Genomic DNA, 17,666 nt, shown 5'->3' with positions numbered 1-17,666 from the left:
AAAAGTGCATATTCTGACTTTCACATTGAGGGCCTGATTCAAAGGTGGACATAATGCCGGTGCTTGTGCAGTTCAGCGTTTATTTGCTACTGCGCAAAACGTTCTTAAAACCCCTACAGCGCCTGTGCTCCGCAGTGTACGCAGCTGTTGTGTCGAGTCGCTGGCATCAGAATTGGCTAGGCAAAACCATGGGTGTTCCTGGCTGGTGGTCTGAGGTGGCCTGGTGTGCGCAAAATAAAAAGCCCATCTAATTGGGGTGTTATGAGAGCGTCACCGGCGTGTCAGTAAACGCTGCTGCATTCCCCAATGCAGAACCGCACCCACAGGGGTCATATTCATACAGATTTCAGGAGACACTGCGCCTGCCATAAGCTGGTTACAGGGGTCAGTGGTGAACGTGAGGGTGCGCTGGCGGTGGAGTGTTCAGAAATACCAGCGGCGCTGCACTGGTCAGTGCCAACAGTATCCCACGGCTTGCAGTCTGAAACTAGTATTTGTATATTAACGCCGCTGGGACTTCATAAAAAGCTGCAGTCGCTGGATCAGACCCTGAGACAAAAATCAGAGCCTGATGGAAATTAGGTCATATTTGTGTAATGTAATTATAGGGGAAATGCTGGTGCGCTTTGGGTCACTATTGTTAATTCTTTTTAGTGTTGCCCTGCTCAGACTCCCTTATATTAGTGATAGAGCCACGTGACATTTGTGCCACATTATATTAGTTATATTATATTATATATTTGTCTTATATTAGTGATATAACCACGTGACATTTGTGTAATGACCTAATCGCAGGGATGTAGTGCACGACTGCAGCTCATTGTACAGCAGACTGACCGGCCACTTATAGCAGCAGGACAGTAGCACTACAAGTCCAAGCATCAGTGAGTCACTACCAGAGAGGACACTACTGTAGTAGAAATAAAAGTGCACCTAGGGAGAGCACTACAGGCCTCCCACCCTCCCTGCTCCGCCCCGCCCACTCTCCCTGCTCCGCCCCGCCCACTCTGCTGTACTCGGTACGGTCACATGGTCCGCTGACGTCAATCTTGTGCGCGCCGCGGTGGCTGTCGGCGTAAACCCTTCAATAGCGCGTCATCCGTCGGCTGCTGTTGGGCTCGCCGGGCACACAGAACAGGACTCAGGAGAGAGATGGGCGCCGCCGAGGCCGACAGGACGCTATTCGTGGGGAACTTAGATCCCAGGGCCACCGAGGAGATCCTGTTCGAGCTGTTTCTGCAGGTAAGGGGGCGACTTTATGGACACACGGCGGCTCTATAGGTGGTGGGGGGCGGCGACCTATGTCTGTAGTGTTCCGGCACATCATGTTCCACTGGCTGATCGGTGGTGAGAGTGGGAGTAAGCTACACATAGGACGCGTGAAGCCATGTACTAAACGGTCCATCAGAAAGAGAAACCATAGGGCCATTTGCTGCAATTTCCTTGTAGGCCACTAGATGTCGCCATGTGTTGTGTTCCTTCTACCACTATGCTTCTGGCATCTACCGTATAAATTATTATTATTATTATTATTATTATTATTATTATTCTGGTTTGTATAGTGCCACTATTTATGCAGGGCTGTACAGGAAATATATAATTGATTTCAGTTGCTGCCCCATTGGAGCTTACAATCTACATACACTATGGTAATTTGGTCAGAATCCCAAGCGTGGGAGGAAACCCACGTAAACATGTAGAGGACATGCAAATTCCACACCTACGAGACATGAATGGGAAGTGAGCTCCTGACCTCAGTGCTGTGAGGCACTGGTGTAACCACTACACTAATTACGGAGCGCTGTACATAGGTCATTTGCCTGGAAGGTACTCGGGTAAGAGGATGGAAGCGTTTCAACACTAGCATGCTTGTGTATCCTAACAACCATTCCTTTTGTAGCATAGCCTTTTTTTTTTTTTTTTTTTCTGCTGGTCTTAACTAACTGCGTTTTGGTTTATAGGCTGGTCCTGCAATTAATGTTAAAATTCCAAAGGACAAGGATGGAAAGTCAAAACAATTTGCTTTTGTCAATTTCAAACATGAGGAGTCTGTTCCCTATGGAATGAGTCTATTAAATGGAATCAAACTCTTTGGGAGGCCGCTGAAAATCCAGTTCAGATCAGGTAACCAAGATGATCTGAAAATGATAATGTGAAGATACTTGGAGTAGGCTTTATTTAATTGGGAGAGGCAGGAATTGTCCTTAGAAATTTGTCCCAATGACCTGTATTTTCTGAGCTGATGTGTGTACAATATTTGTAACACTCAGAATATTAAACATTCTAACAACAAGTTATGATGTGTAGTAGCAGATCTTGTTTGCATGAAGATTTTTATTTATTTCTGGCTGGTAAATCATTAAACCTCATGAATGTGACACACTGCCACCCCAATGATGATCTCCTACAAAATGGATGGGTTTTGTGGGTGAATCGGTCAGTGGCTTTCAAACTTTTGGTCTCTGGGACTCCCTCTGCCAAAAATATATATATATATATATATATATATATATATATATATATATATTATACATAATATACATACAAGGACCCAGCAATTTACCATAGAACAGAGCTGCGAGAAAAAACATCCCTGCTTGCCCCTGGCATGGCCGCAAAGCTCCCCGCATACCGCTAAATCAGACCTGATTATACTACTTCACACTAACGGCCCCCATAGACGGGGAGATTTGTATCAGATCTGATCTGGCGTACGATTACCTTAAATTCTTTCCTTAACATTCTGTATGTGTCACATTGTACTGTTCGGTCGAAATCTTTCTGCAAAACCATTTGATCTACGATGCCAATACACGACTGCGGGGACACGCATCGTAATTGTCTAGAAAACAAAATTATTTTTTATGTTACACAATTGGTCGTTACGATTAGTCGAAAACAGCGATATCGTGTGAAAAATCATCCCGTGTATGGGGGCCTTTACTGTTTTGGTGGGACATGAATTCTGGAGCCTGTACAGATGGGTGTGAGGACACTCTCCTCCTCCTGCCTTGAATGCTGTATGTGTCTGGGGTGGGGTGGGGGGGCCAAAGAAAAGGATGCGTGTTTTTGACGCGTCCTCTTTTCGTCACTCCTTGGGGAGTGCCCGGCACTTACGGGCATGCCGGGCAGCCCCCAAGCGCTGCGGTCACAGTGAATGGATGCCAAGTGTATGCGCCTGGCATCCATTCACCGGCGAAGACCGCTGCGCTGATGTTTTGACCACTTGCGGGACACTGTGACCCGCGGGTGGAGACAGAACCTGCAGGCTGTCTCAGTGGGGAGCCGCACTGGAGGGCAGGGTGCTTTCTGCCCTTCAGAAATAGAGCAGGGCGCGGTGCCCTGCTAAAACAGCCTAGCGGGAACGCTAGGATCGTACATTGCATCCTCAGATCAAGTGAACATGCAGTAAGATCTGGAGGAGCGATGTACAACCCCACAGGAGCGCGTGCTGTCCGATATCATGCCCCCACATGGTACGATATAGCAGCGATGCACCAATCCATCGGATCGGCTGGTATATCGCACCGTGTATGGGCACCATTAAGGCACTGTGCTTCTCATCAGCTAGGAGCCAGATCATGCAACCTCATCACAACTCTGTTTGAGAACCGCTGCTCCGTTTAGATCAGAGGTTCCCAAACGTGGTCCTCGAGGCTCCCCAACAGTTCAGGTATTAGATCTGCGAGGGTTAGTAGTGACTGCTGGAGCAAGGTGTTTTGAAAAGCAAAAGCAATAAATAAGAGCAGCAAGCAGAGTGGAAACTCCTGGCAATGTTCAGGAAGGAGTTTCCAGGACATGCAGACAGCATATCACAGGCTTTTTCCTTTTCTCCATGTTTACAGAAGAAACCAGATTTTATCTTAAGTTTTAGTGCAGAGGTTCCCAAACTCCGCCATTAGATTCCATGTTTTAAGGATATTCATGCTTGAGCACAGGTGACTTAATTAGTACCTCAGTCAATTTGATTTAACCATCTGAACTCAAGCATGGATATCATTAAAACCTGGATTGTAATGGCAGAGTTTGGGAACCTCTGGTATAGTGCATAAGGTACTACAAAAATGGTTATTTCACTGCCACTGTTGTGCTATGTCTCTTTTTGAGAGACACTGAAAAGACCGGGTAATACAGTAATCTGTCCACGTGGACAGCATGCATATGTCTATGATAATACAACTTGTATTCCTAGTAGAGCTGGCAGGTTAATTGGCCATGTTTGCTAACTTTCATGTTGTTTTTGCATATGTGCTTTTGTTGCTAGGAAGCAGCCATGGGTCAGCAGAAGCGAATAGCGCAGCCTATTCACCACAAGGAAATGGCAGTTTTACTGGAAACAGTCCATCAACACATGACCGCAGGTAAATTGGACCAAACAATTCATGTTCTCATCTAAGCCTATTTCCTAAGTGTTACACTGTGAAGCTGCTTCCTCAGGTCTGTGATTTTGAAGCCTTGAAATGTTGTTGAATGCTTTGCTGTAGCCATTCACACAAGTGCCACTTTAGGTTTACAGATGTGCTGTAGTAGGAATGGGTGTATTGAGGGTACTTTTTAAGGGTGCCATGTTACTGGTTTGTCAGATGCCGTATGGCGAGAAAGGAAACTGACATTAACAGCAGAGTTAAGGATGGATGTAAATGGGGGGAGGCTAGAAAGGAGGAGATTATAGTGAGCAAAGTCAGAGATGAGTGCATGGCTGGGAGTTATGTCGGCATCTGGAATGAGGAAGGGGAAATTCCTGGGATGTTACAATGGCCTGAATGTTAGGGGTGGCACTGATGTAGCGGACAGAAGGTAAGGGTGATGGTCAGGGAAGTAGCAATAGATTTGAGTGTCATCAATGTTTAGATGGTATTGGAAGCTGAAGGAGATGAGATTTCCAAGAGTGAAGTGGGGGCTAAGAACGGTCCCTTGTGGGACGCCTATATGTAGAGGAGATGAGGTGGAGACGGTAGTAGAGACTGAAATGGAAAGGCAGGAAGAGAACCGTGAGTAGACCTATGCGGAGGCTGGTGGAGTGTGTGAAAGAGGTTATGATGGTGAACAAACAAATGAAGGAGGCTGGTCAGACCCTTAAATGTGGCTGTGAGAATGTCGATGGTGACCGCAGTTTCAGTTGAGTGGCGGGGGTAGAAACCAGGTTCAAGAGGATTGAGAAGCGAGTCTGGTATGGTTATGTTGAGGCAGACTATTCTCTCAAGGAGCTTGGAGGCAAGGGGGGGGATAGACCATGGCTCAAGATACAGATGTGTCCTCAATACACCACGCAGCGCAACTTGCTTGGAGTGAGTGAGCTGCCAGGTCCCGTGCTACTCTGCTACTGTCAGATGTGTTTTTTTTGCAGAAAATGCGTCTAAGTTGTGATGCGACTAGAAGACACCAGCAGTCTGTGATATGTGACACCTGTATATCTGACTGCACCTGAGTCTGTATATAGGAGACTGTGCTGAGTAATGTGATATGTGACATCTGTATATCTGTGTGCTCCTGATTCTGTATATGGAGACTGTGCTGAGTAATATGATATGTGACACTTGTATATCTGACTGCACCTGAGTCTGTATATAGGAGACTGTGCTGAGTAATGTGATATGTGACACCTGTATATCTGTGTGCACCTGAGTCTGTATATGAACCACAACGGAACTTGGAATGAAAAAAGCTTCGTCCATTACATTGTAGCACTTCGTATATATAGATTCAGAGACTCATTTGCACTCGTACATGCAAGTGTCACGTATCAAATAAATCAGCACAGTCTGCTGGTGCTTCCTAGTCACATCACAGATGCATAGATGTAAAGACACATCTGTAGGGCTTCTTAAGGCTGACTATGACAAAGATGTGGTGAAGGAGGGAACTAATCTGGGAGACGTGGGAACAAGTAGCAGGAAGGATAGAAGTGGTAAGGCCAGTGTGGGGTGATGGGAGGAGGCTGGGGGGGGGGGATAGATCGTGGTACATAGGTCAGAAAGAGCATGGTATCCAGTGAGATGGAGAATAGGATGGGGGTCTAGGGCATGAGGGTTGCATTTGGTGAGGGTTACCTTGCGAATGGGGTAGATGACTGAGAAAATGAATGGCCAAAGGAGAGCAGATGGTGTTCATAAAGATTTGGGAGAGGTTAGTGAATTCAAAGTTCACAGCCAAAAGTTGGTGGTTTCTAAAACTAGTTTTGTACATATTGCATGGTCCCAATGGGAATTGCTTAAGTTTTACTATGTTTGGCTTAAAAAATAGCTTGTGGGCATGAGTAAGGAGTTTCCATTACTAAAATAAAGACTAAATTTACCCAGTATAAAACTGAGACCTTAATTTTTTTATTACAAGGTAAACCAATATCCTTAAGCTGGGTGCACACTACACGACTTGTTATGCAATCATGGTAGCTGCAACCATTCTGCACGACCTTTGTGTATTGCGCACACTATTGTTAGAATTGTGTGGTTGCATCTTCCCATCTGACGTAGGATGCGGTAGCGTTCTCTATGCACATGATGGATCATGCCGTCATACGGCAGATAGTGTTGTGTTCCCTGACGCAATATTTCATTGTATCGTATTCGGTTGTCGGTAGATCGTCTGATCATTCGTGTGTATCCAGCTAAAGGCTTAATGTCACATGGAATAGCAATGAAGTCCTCCTTGGAGATTTGATTTTTCTTTATAGAAGTAAATTGAGGTCTCCGTCTTTTTACTGGATAAATTCGGTGATATTTCACTTTGCCCAATAAATTACACTTCATACGTAAATGAAAAAAACAGGAGACAGCCTTACACTCTATAGTGTTTAATGTCTCAGTGCACACAGAGTTTACTAATGAGTGCTGAAATAATGCATACCCAAATAATTGCAGAAGTGTATTAATGACACTTTGTGCTGTGTTTTTTACAGGTATGATGGCAATGGGGAGTTCACAAAATACTCTGATCTCTCACCCCCTGTTCCAAACTATCAGAGATCCTACTCTTCTCCGGACAGTCTTCAAAGACAAGCAATGGTGAGCTTACAAATCTGTGTAACTATACACCCATTTGCCGTCTTGCACATCTAGGGCGCTGCTACTTGCCTCAGTTATCTAATACAGCAACACCTGACCTACCCTTTGTAATGTGAAGGCTTGTTAGGATTACCACCTTTTTTTTTTTTTTTTTTTATTGCATATTCCCAAACAGGGCATGGCCAAAACCACAGTAGGTTTTAAAACCATTTGTCGGTTTTCGGGTCATGTTCTTGTCACTCTAATAAAGCCAGAAAAATGAATTTATGGCATCAGATTCGTAAGTATGTCTCTGAATATGGCACCCTCTCCACCTGCCCCATTTTTACCATCGGAGCCAACACATGCATTTCATATGCCATCAGGCCACTTTATCTACCAGTCTTTCCTGATCGGATTGGTGCAACTTGCAGTCTTGTTCCAGGTCATATCTGCCCATCTGCCACATTGGAATGAGCTGCTCTGTTTCTATGTAATCCTGGTGATTGGCGACCTGTGCATCAAGGACCACATTGAGAGTATTGGTCACTAGATCTCTGTGCCTGATAGAAATACAACCTCACAGTATTAATAGTAGTATTACCATATGTCAGTCTGCATATAGACTGTATATAGTCACTGTAGGTGTATTTATTTTCCACTCTTACCTTTTGCGTGCGGATAATCCGTATACTGTATTGTGCTTTAAAGCTGACCCTTTGTAGTGTTTGTTGCCCAAGAAGATCCAGTCTTCAGAGTCTGATTGTGACGAGATCAGAGAGCCCCAACATGTGGCCAGGTTGCCAGCATGCAGTGAGTTTCAGTAGTGCATCCAGGAAGTAGCTGCAGACTGCATGCAGCTGTCACCACGTCAGAGGAGGTGGGCAGCGGACGGGAGCTTAACTCCCAAGATTGACAGCAGCCTGTGACACTGCTGGGACAGAGGCTGAGCAATGCGTTCCAGCTGCCAAGACTAAGCAGAGAGGCCGAAAAAAAATAAAGTAGAGCTGGGAGTAGAGAGGGCTGGGTTTAAGGCGGACAGTACGGAGAGCCTGCTTCTAGGATGAAGCAAATGGGGCTGGAGCAGTGGTTTTCAGGCTCTGCCCGTCGGGTATTACTAAAGCTCTGGACTCAAAACAGCTGTCCTGTTTTCCTGGCTGTCCAGAGTAGTCCCGGACAGGTGTCAACCCTACTTTTTGTAGAAGAATAATTGTATATGTTTAATGGGGGAGGCGAATATGTATAGATGTATAGCTATCCAGTGGCAGCCATACAAAGTATATTTTCTTGTTGTCCTATTGGCCTGTGAAACACCTAATGTTTACCATCTTGTATCTTTCATCCTATGGTGGACACTGGAAGTGTGGGATACAGTGGAGTACGGGGACTGGGCACCAAGGAGTTATCTTTAGTTGAATTTGCAGCACAGGCTCCTCATCCCCTATAGCCCACCTGTTACCGTGTTTGTTTTTTCTCTCCAGCTCCTCGGAGCTCTAGCGAGCTGTCAGCGGTAGGCAGTCTGTGTGCCACTGACAGCTCCGTTCCCCGGGCGGAGGGCTGGCGCGCTGACCTCGTGGCCAGGGACACCAGCTCTCTCCGGTAGCTTGCACTCTTGGTGTGCTAGCGACTATTACCGCCGGTGGTCAAAGTCAACCACCGGTGGTCCTGGACAGCAGAGCACAGTCTTCTCTGCCACCTCTAGACCACCAGGGACAATTGGCTGTTCAGGGCTAGAACAGCGTCCCAGATAGTTTCCAAGAGGTGACGGGGCTATCACTATCGATCAACCCCCATCCCTCTTGGGTGTGCCTGCTCTGGGTTTCCCACCAAGGGGCTGCTCTCTCCTCCCACTGGGACTCAAACAGCGTGGCATTTGAACTGCAAGCAGTCTACATGAGTGGAGAGTACAGCGTCTGCCTCCCCAATACCTAACTGATTTGGTGCCAGGTTATCTATTCTCCCCTCCCTCACCTGTTGGTGTGTGGCAGTTGGGAACATTGTGCCTTTTTCCTTTTTCTGGTGTCTTGAGTATCTGTGAAAACTGTCTCTGATAGGGGGTCATTGAACTGGCACTATACTTATCTGATAACTAGCCATAGTTTATTTTTCTCATTAGAGTATTGTATTTCATGTGCATATAATACTTGTTAGTCACCTGCAGATATTACTTTCGTCTTCTGTTTATTTGAACAGTAAACCACTTACACTATTGAGTCTTGGTGTATCTAGTGCCTCGTCCACTTATTTATTTGTGGATTGTGTTCAGTGCTATCCCCTCTGGTTCTCAACCTAGTTACTTGCTCAGCATTGGGAGTATTTTTCATTGTACTGACATCATGTCCTCTAAGCGGTCCTCATCCAAGGCCTCCCAAAAGGAAAGGGGACCCTCTTGTGCTGCATGCTTACACCAAACCATACCCTTCCACCACGTAACCATGTTACCAGGTCTCTATCCCTCCCCCCTCAGCCATTTCTACCTTGCTTACTTCCTGCACTCAGGTCCCCCTCTACACACTCATGCCTAATGTCATCTGTCTGTCTCCCCTAGATTGTAAGCTCCTAGGAGCAGGGTCCTCCTCCCCACTGTCTCACAGCCTTCTTCTCTAGCACTTCAATGACAGCCTTCAGAGCTGTACTGTGTATGGAGAATTGTGTTGCTAATTGTTACTTGTGCTCTGTTTATATTTTGGTTACTGTATTGTAATGTAATGTTCTGTGTACCCTTTACTGTATGCACGGCGCTGCGGACCACTTGTGGCGCCCTATAAATAAAATGTAGTAGTAGTAGTTGTTAAACGTGCATATAGCGTATAGAAAACTATTCTAGTCTGGCGCAGGATCCTGGCGGCCTTTGTGACCGCTGTCCGCAGGAGCTTGGGGTGGTTCTACCACTGGGGAACCCGTGCAGCAACAGCCAGAGCGGGCCACCTCTCTGTCCTTAGCTATTAAGGATCTGGCTTCCCAACTTGCAGTGTCTCGGCTTCCACAGCCATCTAACACTATACCTCCTGATGGCGCTCCTCTGCCGCTCACAGAACCAGCTTGGGTTCAGGGTCTGTCCCAATCTGTTCAGGGCTTAGTCCAGGTATCTACCACCTTACAACATTCTTTGGCTACACCAGCTTCGCGCACCCAAAAACACAGTAGAGCACCTCGCCTTCCTGTTGAGAACTCCCTATCTGACAGCTCGTCTGAAGAGGAGGATCTGTCCCAGACTTCGGAAGGAGAGAACGACTCTTCGTTTGTTCCTGACGATCATATGATGCAGGTTGGAGTTGAGGCTCTAGTAAAGGCTATTAGATCAGTTTTAGAAATTACGGACTCTGACACTCCTTCCGCTTCGGAGGCGCCCTTTTTCAAGCGCAAGAAGAAGGACCCTTCAGTGTTTCCTCATTCTGCTCAGTTGGAGAACCTCCTGGTAGAAGCATGGTCACACCCAAATAAAAAATTTTTTGGTGTATAAACATCTCCCCTTTCTACTCTTTCCCTTTAGGTGATAGAAAGAAGTGGGAGACACCGCCCCCAGTTGATGCACATATTGTCCGATTGGTAAGATCCTCTACTTTACCTATTCCGGATGCGGCATCACAGCGGATTGGAAATTGGAACAATTCCTAAAGTCTGTTTTCACTAATGCTGGTGCAAATGTTCGTCGATCTTTGGCTTCGGCCTGGATATCCAAAGCTATAAGTAGCTGGGCCCATATGCTAGACGAAGGCCTTTGCTCTGGAAATCGCCGTAATGATCTACTTTCAATTGTGAATCTCATTAGGGAGGCTAGTACTTATCTAAGAGAAGCAGCTCTAGATTCTGGATAATTTGGCCTCCAAGATTTCGGCATCTTCTATTGTTGCCAGAAAGTCGTTGTGGCTGCGTTCCTGGCAAGCAGACGACTATTCCAAGAAAGCTTTGGAATCGCTCCCGTTTTCTGGTGAGGTACTCTTTTTGGTCCTGAACTAGATAAAATAGTCGCTACGGTTGCAGCCTCTAAGACCGCTTTTTTGCCCTTTGCGGCTCCGAAGAATAAGCCATCGTCCTTTCGGCCACATGGCAAATTTAGAAGTCAGCCCTCTACTAGGGGTCGGCCTCCATCGTCCAAGTACCACAAAGGCACAAATCCAAAAGTGGTCCGGTCTATACAGGTTGCCGACAAGCTCCTAAGCCAGCAGAAAAGCCAGCTGCATGACTGGGTGGGTCCCCATCTGGACCCTTCCAGGAAGGGAAGGGCAGCCGTCTTCTCCTTGCCGACATCTGGATGGAGACTTCTTCCGACTCATGGGTCCGGCCAATCATCTCCAGAGGTTAGACCCTAGGTTCAGTTCTTTTCCACCAGTCTCCCTACAGACGTCTGCCCTTTTGCCCCATCCTCAAGCTTAAAGACTCTGAGCCTTTTCTCAGGGTTCTGCGATTCCGGATGGTGTCCCTCCGATCCATCATGCAGTCCCTCCAGTTGGGAGACTACATAGTCTCTTTTAGACATTCGAGACTCTTATCTACACGTCCCAATTTGAGAAGATCACCAACGTTTCCTTCGATTTGCGGTTTGGTCAGACCACTATCCGTTCCGGGCTCTACCCTTTGGTCTCCACAGCACCGAGTGTTTTTACAAAGATTATGGCCTTCATGGCAGCACACCTGCGGCTTCAGGGCGTCCGGAATCTGGACGATCTTCATCTGATGGCCCACTCGCAGGTACTCCTTCAGGATCATCTCCAATTGACTCTGGACATTCTACCGTCACATGGCTGACTCATCAACTGGTGCAAGTCCAGTCTCAGCCCGTCACAACGTATGCTCCACCTTGGAGTCCTGTTGGGGACACAGGTCCAGTGGGTTTACCTTCCCGGAGACCAGATAAAGTCCCTTCAGGCTCTCACTTGTCAGTTTCTGAAGAAACACAGAGTTTCCCTACATCTATGCATGCGGGTTCTCTTGTTTTGAGATGGTGGAATTTGCGCAATTTCATTCCAGACCATTACAACTGGAACTTCTACGCCGTTGCAGCCACTCTTCCTTTTATGGTGGCTCCAGACCTTCAACTTAGACAAAGGTTGCCCATTTCTAGTCCAACAGTGGGTCCTCCTGACGACAAATGCCAGCCTCCAGGGGTGGGGAGCGGGCACGGGCAGTTACTCCTTTTAGGGCCGTTGGACAGCTCAGGAAGCTATGCTTCCGATCAATGTTCTGGAGATACGAGCTGTTTGCCACACTGTCAGGCGGGACCCCTCTTGCATCATCAACCTGTAAAGGTCCAGTCAGACAATGCGACGGCTGTCTCCTATATCAATCATCAAGGGGGCACTCGCAGCCCTGCACTCATGAGGGAGGTCACTCCCATTCTCGCTTGGGCAGAGAAGTTTCTCCCAGCCTTGTCTGCAGTCTACATCCCGGGAGTTCTGAACTGGGAGACGGACTTCCTCAGCAAGCGGGAGATCCGCTCGGGTGACTTGTCTCCCCATCCCACAATGGTCCGAATGCTCGTTCGTCGCTGGGGACGTCCTCAAATCGATCTTATGACTTCCCATCAAAACCACACGTTACCCCGGTACGGTTCCCGAACCAGAGATCCAGCGGCATTTCTGGTGGATGCCATGGCATCGCCATGGACCTTTTCACTGGTGTACCGGTTTCCTCCAATCGCCCTGCTACCGTGGGTCTTACACAAGTTGCGTTAGAGAGTCATGGCCATTCTGGGAGCCCCTCATTGGCCCAATCGTGCCTGGTACACAGACCTTCGAGACCATAGCTCCTCCTTGGCTCCTGCCTCTGAGGCTGGACCTTCTTTCTCAGGGCCCGTGTCTTCACCCCAACATCTCACGTCTAGCTTTGACTGACAGGGTTGCTATTGAAGCATTGGTCCTAAAAGCTTGTGGTTTCTCGGAACCTGTCATTCGGACTATGCTCTCGGCCAGGAAGCCTTCCTCAGCAAAGATTAATTACTGAATCTGGAAGGTCCGTCTTGTTTCAACGACGGGTGGCATGGTCTTCGGTGGTCCAGACTTTTTTCCAGGTGGTGCTTCATTTACAAACACCAGTTTGTCCGGTACATCCTTGGGATCTCACTCTAGTGTTCTGTCTGTGATTCAGGAGGCTCCCTTTGAGCCATTAGGCTCAGTGGACCTTATATGGCTCACTTTAAATAGTCTGTTCGTGTTGGCGATTGCATCCGCTTGTCGTATCTCTGACTTGGGAGCGTTATCTTGCAAAGAACCCTTTCTCATCTTCCATCCGGACCGAGCCGTGCTTCGCATACTGTTGAACTATCTTCCAAAGGTTTTTTCCCGGTTCCACATTAACCAGGAGATTGTGGTTCTGTCACTATCTGTACTAGACGTTTCTTGTCATGATTCTTTTAGATCTTTGGATGTTGTAAGGGCTCTTGAAATCTATGTCCGCAAGATAGATTTGCTTTTCGTATTATACGATGCCTGAAAGAGGGGCTGGCCGGCCTCTAAACAGATGTTGGCGCGCTGGCTATATTTTACTATTCGGCAAGCTTATTTGACCGTTCGGCGGCCGATTCCACTCTGTCCCGGTATACTCTACTCGTGGGGACTTCGTGGGGTTTCCGCAGACCAGCTCTGTCGGATAGCTACTTGGTCCTCCGCCCACTCGTTCATCAAATTTCATAGTTTGACACTTTCGCCTCGGCTGATGCAGCCTTGGTCGCAGGAGAGTTCCCGTCCTTGAAGGGACAGCTTTGGGACATCCCTGTGTACACCATAGGATGAAAGATAAAACAGGATTTTTTGTCTTACCTGTTAAATCCTTTTCTGAATCCTTGGTGGACACTGGGGGCCCACCCTCACGCACCTCACTGGCTGAGGGTTTTCTCTTTTTTTCGGCACTCTGTGCCAGGCTTGTTGAGTGCCTGGCTCTGTGTCTCTCTTCTGGATGTTTTTGTTTTTCTCTTTTCCTCTCTGCCTCTTCCTGGAGCTTGTTAAAGTCAAACTGGTCTCCGGGGATACAGGCGGGCTCCTTGGTGCCCAGTCCCTGAACTCCACTGTCCCAGTGTCCACCATGGATTCAGAAAAAGGGATTTGATGGGTAAGACAAAAAAAAAATCCTGTTTTCCCAGGAGTAGTAAAACTAAATCCATTGACTCTCACTTAAGGTGACCTTTTGAGTGAATAAGCTGATGTTTCTTTATTACTGATCACTTTTTAATTTTCTTTCTTTTTCTTTTCATACATTCTTGCTCCAAAGCCTGTGTACAACGCAAGCCGTTACAATCAGCCATGCACTGTTATGCTATCGATTTCCTATATATAAAAAAATCATAAGGCAATGTCTTTTCCTCTTTACATCAATGTGATTGTTGCATAGGGGCAGCATATGGAGGCTCCTCTTGGCATGTGTTGGGATTTACTAAATTAATTTGTCCATGTAATATCTCCATTGCTAATTCATTTTAATGTTTTATTTCAGATGAATAACTTCTATAGGTCAGAGACCCCTCATGGATCCAGCACAGCAATGATGGCCCAATCCAGTTACTCTCCATCACATTATCCACCTCACCAAAGTCGGTACAGTCACGGATCCGATCATTCTCCCCCACACCGACATGATTCCGCTTCCAGCCACCGAAACAGTAGAAGCCATAGCTCTCATCCTTATCAAAAGGAGAGTTACCACAGCAGCAGAGATACATACTACAGAGGAGGGCAGGAGGAGCACTATCATGGCACTGATGCCTGGAGTCCAAACCAGAGGAAAGAGCCTAGGTGGCATTCATCTCGCCACTAATATGTCATGGTCATGTCTACTTTTTACTGGATCTCTGTTTGGCCAGAAGTCTTTTATTTCACTTCTACGCAAACCGGTAAATCCTTTCCTTGAGCTGTTAGGCGTCCTCTAAAAGATCAGAGAATAAAACTGCAAAATATTATAGTATTATGGGCAGATGGTTATATTCTCACATTTTATATTTTTTATGGCTCACATTGTGGGGGTTTTGAATAAGTTTAATTTTTTTTTTTTATTGTTCCAAGGCAAGAGAATACATTTTAATAGAAAACTTAATGTAAAGAAAAAAAAAAAATATACCCTGTTTTAGAACAGCACATGTCCTGTTCTCAAGCAAATGAAAAAAAGTTATAGTAAAGCAAATCTTCAACTACACGCATTAAATGCAGGCTTTATATGAGCTGAAAGGGCCTCATTCTCTATTGATGACACCAGTTCCCAGTGAATGGATGTGCTGAATGTAGGTTCCACCCACACATTCACTACCTCTACCGCCCATAGGTATTTGGTCCACCGTAACACTTACACAGTATGAGAGATCTAATCCAAATATCTGCCCAAGTCATTGCTGAAAGGACAGCAGTTGGTGAAATGTTGACCTCAGATGGCTGAATTTCATACTTATGTATTAAGCCTTGGAAAGAGAAAGTGGACAGAGATCAAGTACCAACCAATCAGTTCCTAACTGTAATTTTTCAAACACACCCTGCAATGTGACAGTTAGGAGCTGATTGGTTTGGAATTTACCTTTGTCAACTCTATTTCTCTCCATGGCTTAGTCCATAGACCCCCGAAGCTGTCGTTCCCCTAAGGTGCGTACACACTAGGCGATCAGGAAAGGCCGTACGATTACGACATCGTAATCGTACAGTCGTTCCTGATCCACCTATAGTGCCTACACTGAACGATAAGTCGTTCAGTGTAGGCACCTTCTACCATTCCTGAACATGGCCAGTCTGTTATCGGCAGGTTGGCCTGCATGTTCAGGCGATGGACAATGTCGGAAATGACCAGCGGGAGCGCGCATCGCTGGTCATTTCCGACAGTTTAGTGCACGTTGACTGAGCGATTGTACGATTACGATGTCGTAATCGTACAATTGCTCAGTAAAATCGCCAAGTGTGTACGCACCTTTACAGTGCTGTCACATTGTGTACTTATATGGGTGTATCTCTTAGATTTATTTTCCACTTTATGCAGGATTGTGAAATGGCGGCTGCTCTAAAATGATGAACATAAAAAAACTGGAAGTTACAATCTACAAAACATTTCTGTGAGATATTTTGACAATTTTTGGGGGGTTTATTTGTTAGGTTTTATTTGTTTAAAATGTTTCACACCGGTTTTGATACCTGCAATTCCAAGTGGGTCATTCCTATGAGCAAGTATGATCAGTATTACACAGTGTCCTGATTGTAACACGGAATGGCGAGCTCTGGAATGAGTCCTGGCTTTGTGCAATGCTGTGTGAAGGTGTTGTGTATATAAAATGCTCTGACAGTAACATGTTGTAGAGTTTGTCATAAAATGCATTAAAAAATAGCAAATTTAAATCTATTTGTTAAAAAAAAAAAACAGTGATTTGTAAATGTTTGAACGTTCACACTTTGTAATGTGACCCCGACTGTCTGTAACAGGTACATTTATAATTGTTTTAAAACTGCATTTTACCATTTTACAAAACATGTTGGATTGGTATTTGAAAAGCAGAATAAATCCATATGTATTGTCCAATCTGGTTTTCTATTCATTGGAGTTCTCTGTATTCAGGTGATGTTATATTTATAGATTGGGGCCTAACTGACCATCTAGTATTATCCTGTATTGTAGTTGGTATTTGGGGGCTTTGTGTGCTGTGCCCTTGTTCACAGTACAGCTGCCCCATCTTCTATTTCCCTGATTATGCCACACAGAGCTCTGATCCTTACAGTAGAGTGCAGTGTGACTACATCAGGCCGCTGTATTCAGTGGTCATAGTCAGTCCTACATATTAGGTGTATGACCGGTGCTTTCAGTCTTTCCTTTGGTAGTACACAGGCTAATGTTGGTATATGGGTGTTTTTTGTGCTGCCTGCTGGGCTCATGCAGAAATCTGCATTCTCAGCACATGTCACATCCCTCGGAAAGTCTATTAATGCTCGTTAAACTTGTGGTCCACGTAATTGCTGTACATGGTCTTGAAAGTTAAACCAGCATTTTCACATGCATAACCGTGACCCGTGGGCAGAGGTTGTGGTTTTTTTTTTTTTTTGGGGGGGGGGGTTTGTTTTTGTTCCCCTCTTTTCAATTATTGAAAGTAAATGAAGAGCAATGTGTTTTCTTCCTCCCCCATTTTAAATGGACTGAATGGCACAGCTGGGAGACTCGGCATGACTGAGCAGCAGCAGGAACAGCGACCGCCTTCTCCCGGCAGCAGCCAGTACAGTAGAAGTGCACATGGACGTCTGCGTTGTGGTATTGCTGGTGGTGATCCAGACCAGCAAAGGCCTCTGTGCACCCTCCCTGCTGCTACATGCACTGTGCTGGTTTAGCTGCAGCCATGCTCTCCCCGGTCCCATCAACTGCCCGGCCTGGCCCTTAAACATAAGAAGGCCCACATCCAGCTGCTCATCTATCACTGCAATACCCACTGCTCCATCCCCAGCAAGTGTTACCGCAGCAGTATCAGGTCTCTATCTAACATCAGCAGAGAGGGCTCCTGTCACACTCGGGTACTGCATCAGCCTCAGTACTCCCAGGTACCTGAGGAGGCAGCACCAGATCTGCAGCATCTGATCGGAGCTGGAGTTCTACGCGGAGAGGGAAAGAGACATACTGGGGAGGGAGCAAGTTATGTACTCTGAGGTCAGTGGGACGCATCTATGAGGGCAGGGCGCGGCGCATTTTAACAGTTTACGTTTTGGCAGGGTCCAGTGTATACTAAATCAGCTTAGC

The 17,666-nt window shown here is 46.3% G+C and overlaps 1 protein-coding gene across 1 annotated transcript; it reads left to right on the top strand.

Moving 5' to 3' along the window:
* Positions 1–1,033: 1,033 nt before the first annotated feature.
* Positions 1,034–16,466, top strand: RBM7 (RNA binding motif protein 7). Its single transcript, XM_088458732.1, has 5 exons — positions 1,034–1,242; positions 1,962–2,124; positions 4,265–4,361; positions 6,899–7,004; positions 14,412–16,466. The coding sequence occupies exons 1-5, from the start codon at positions 1,153–1,155 to the stop codon at positions 14,730–14,732; spliced, it is 777 nt and encodes a 258-aa protein (XP_088314858.1). The 5' UTR covers positions 1,034–1,152; the 3' UTR covers positions 14,733–16,466.
* Positions 16,467–17,666: the final 1,200 nt, after the last annotated feature.

This window comes from Taudactylus pleione, unplaced genomic scaffold, assembly GCF_031769625.1.
Source record: "Taudactylus pleione unplaced genomic scaffold, aTauple2 ptg000848l, whole genome shotgun sequence".
In the NCBI taxonomy this organism is placed as follows: domain Eukaryota; kingdom Metazoa; phylum Chordata; class Amphibia; order Anura; family Myobatrachidae; genus Taudactylus; species Taudactylus pleione.
Note: the sequence above shows the minus strand (reverse complement) of the source record. Positions and strands in the feature narration are given on the sequence as shown.

Coding starts and splice junctions, on each gene's coding strand:
- RBM7 (XM_088458732.1), top strand. CDS start 1,153: ATGGGCGCCGCCGAGGCCGACAGGACGCTATTCGTGGGGAACTTAGAT. Junction 2,125..4,264: donor GAAAATCCAGTTCAGATCAG/GTAACCAAGATG, acceptor TTTTGTTGCTAG/GAAGCAGCCATGGGTCAGCA. Junction 7,005..14,411: donor GTCTTCAAAGACAAGCAATG/GTGAGCTTACAA, acceptor GTTTTATTTCAG/ATGAATAACTTCTATAGGTC.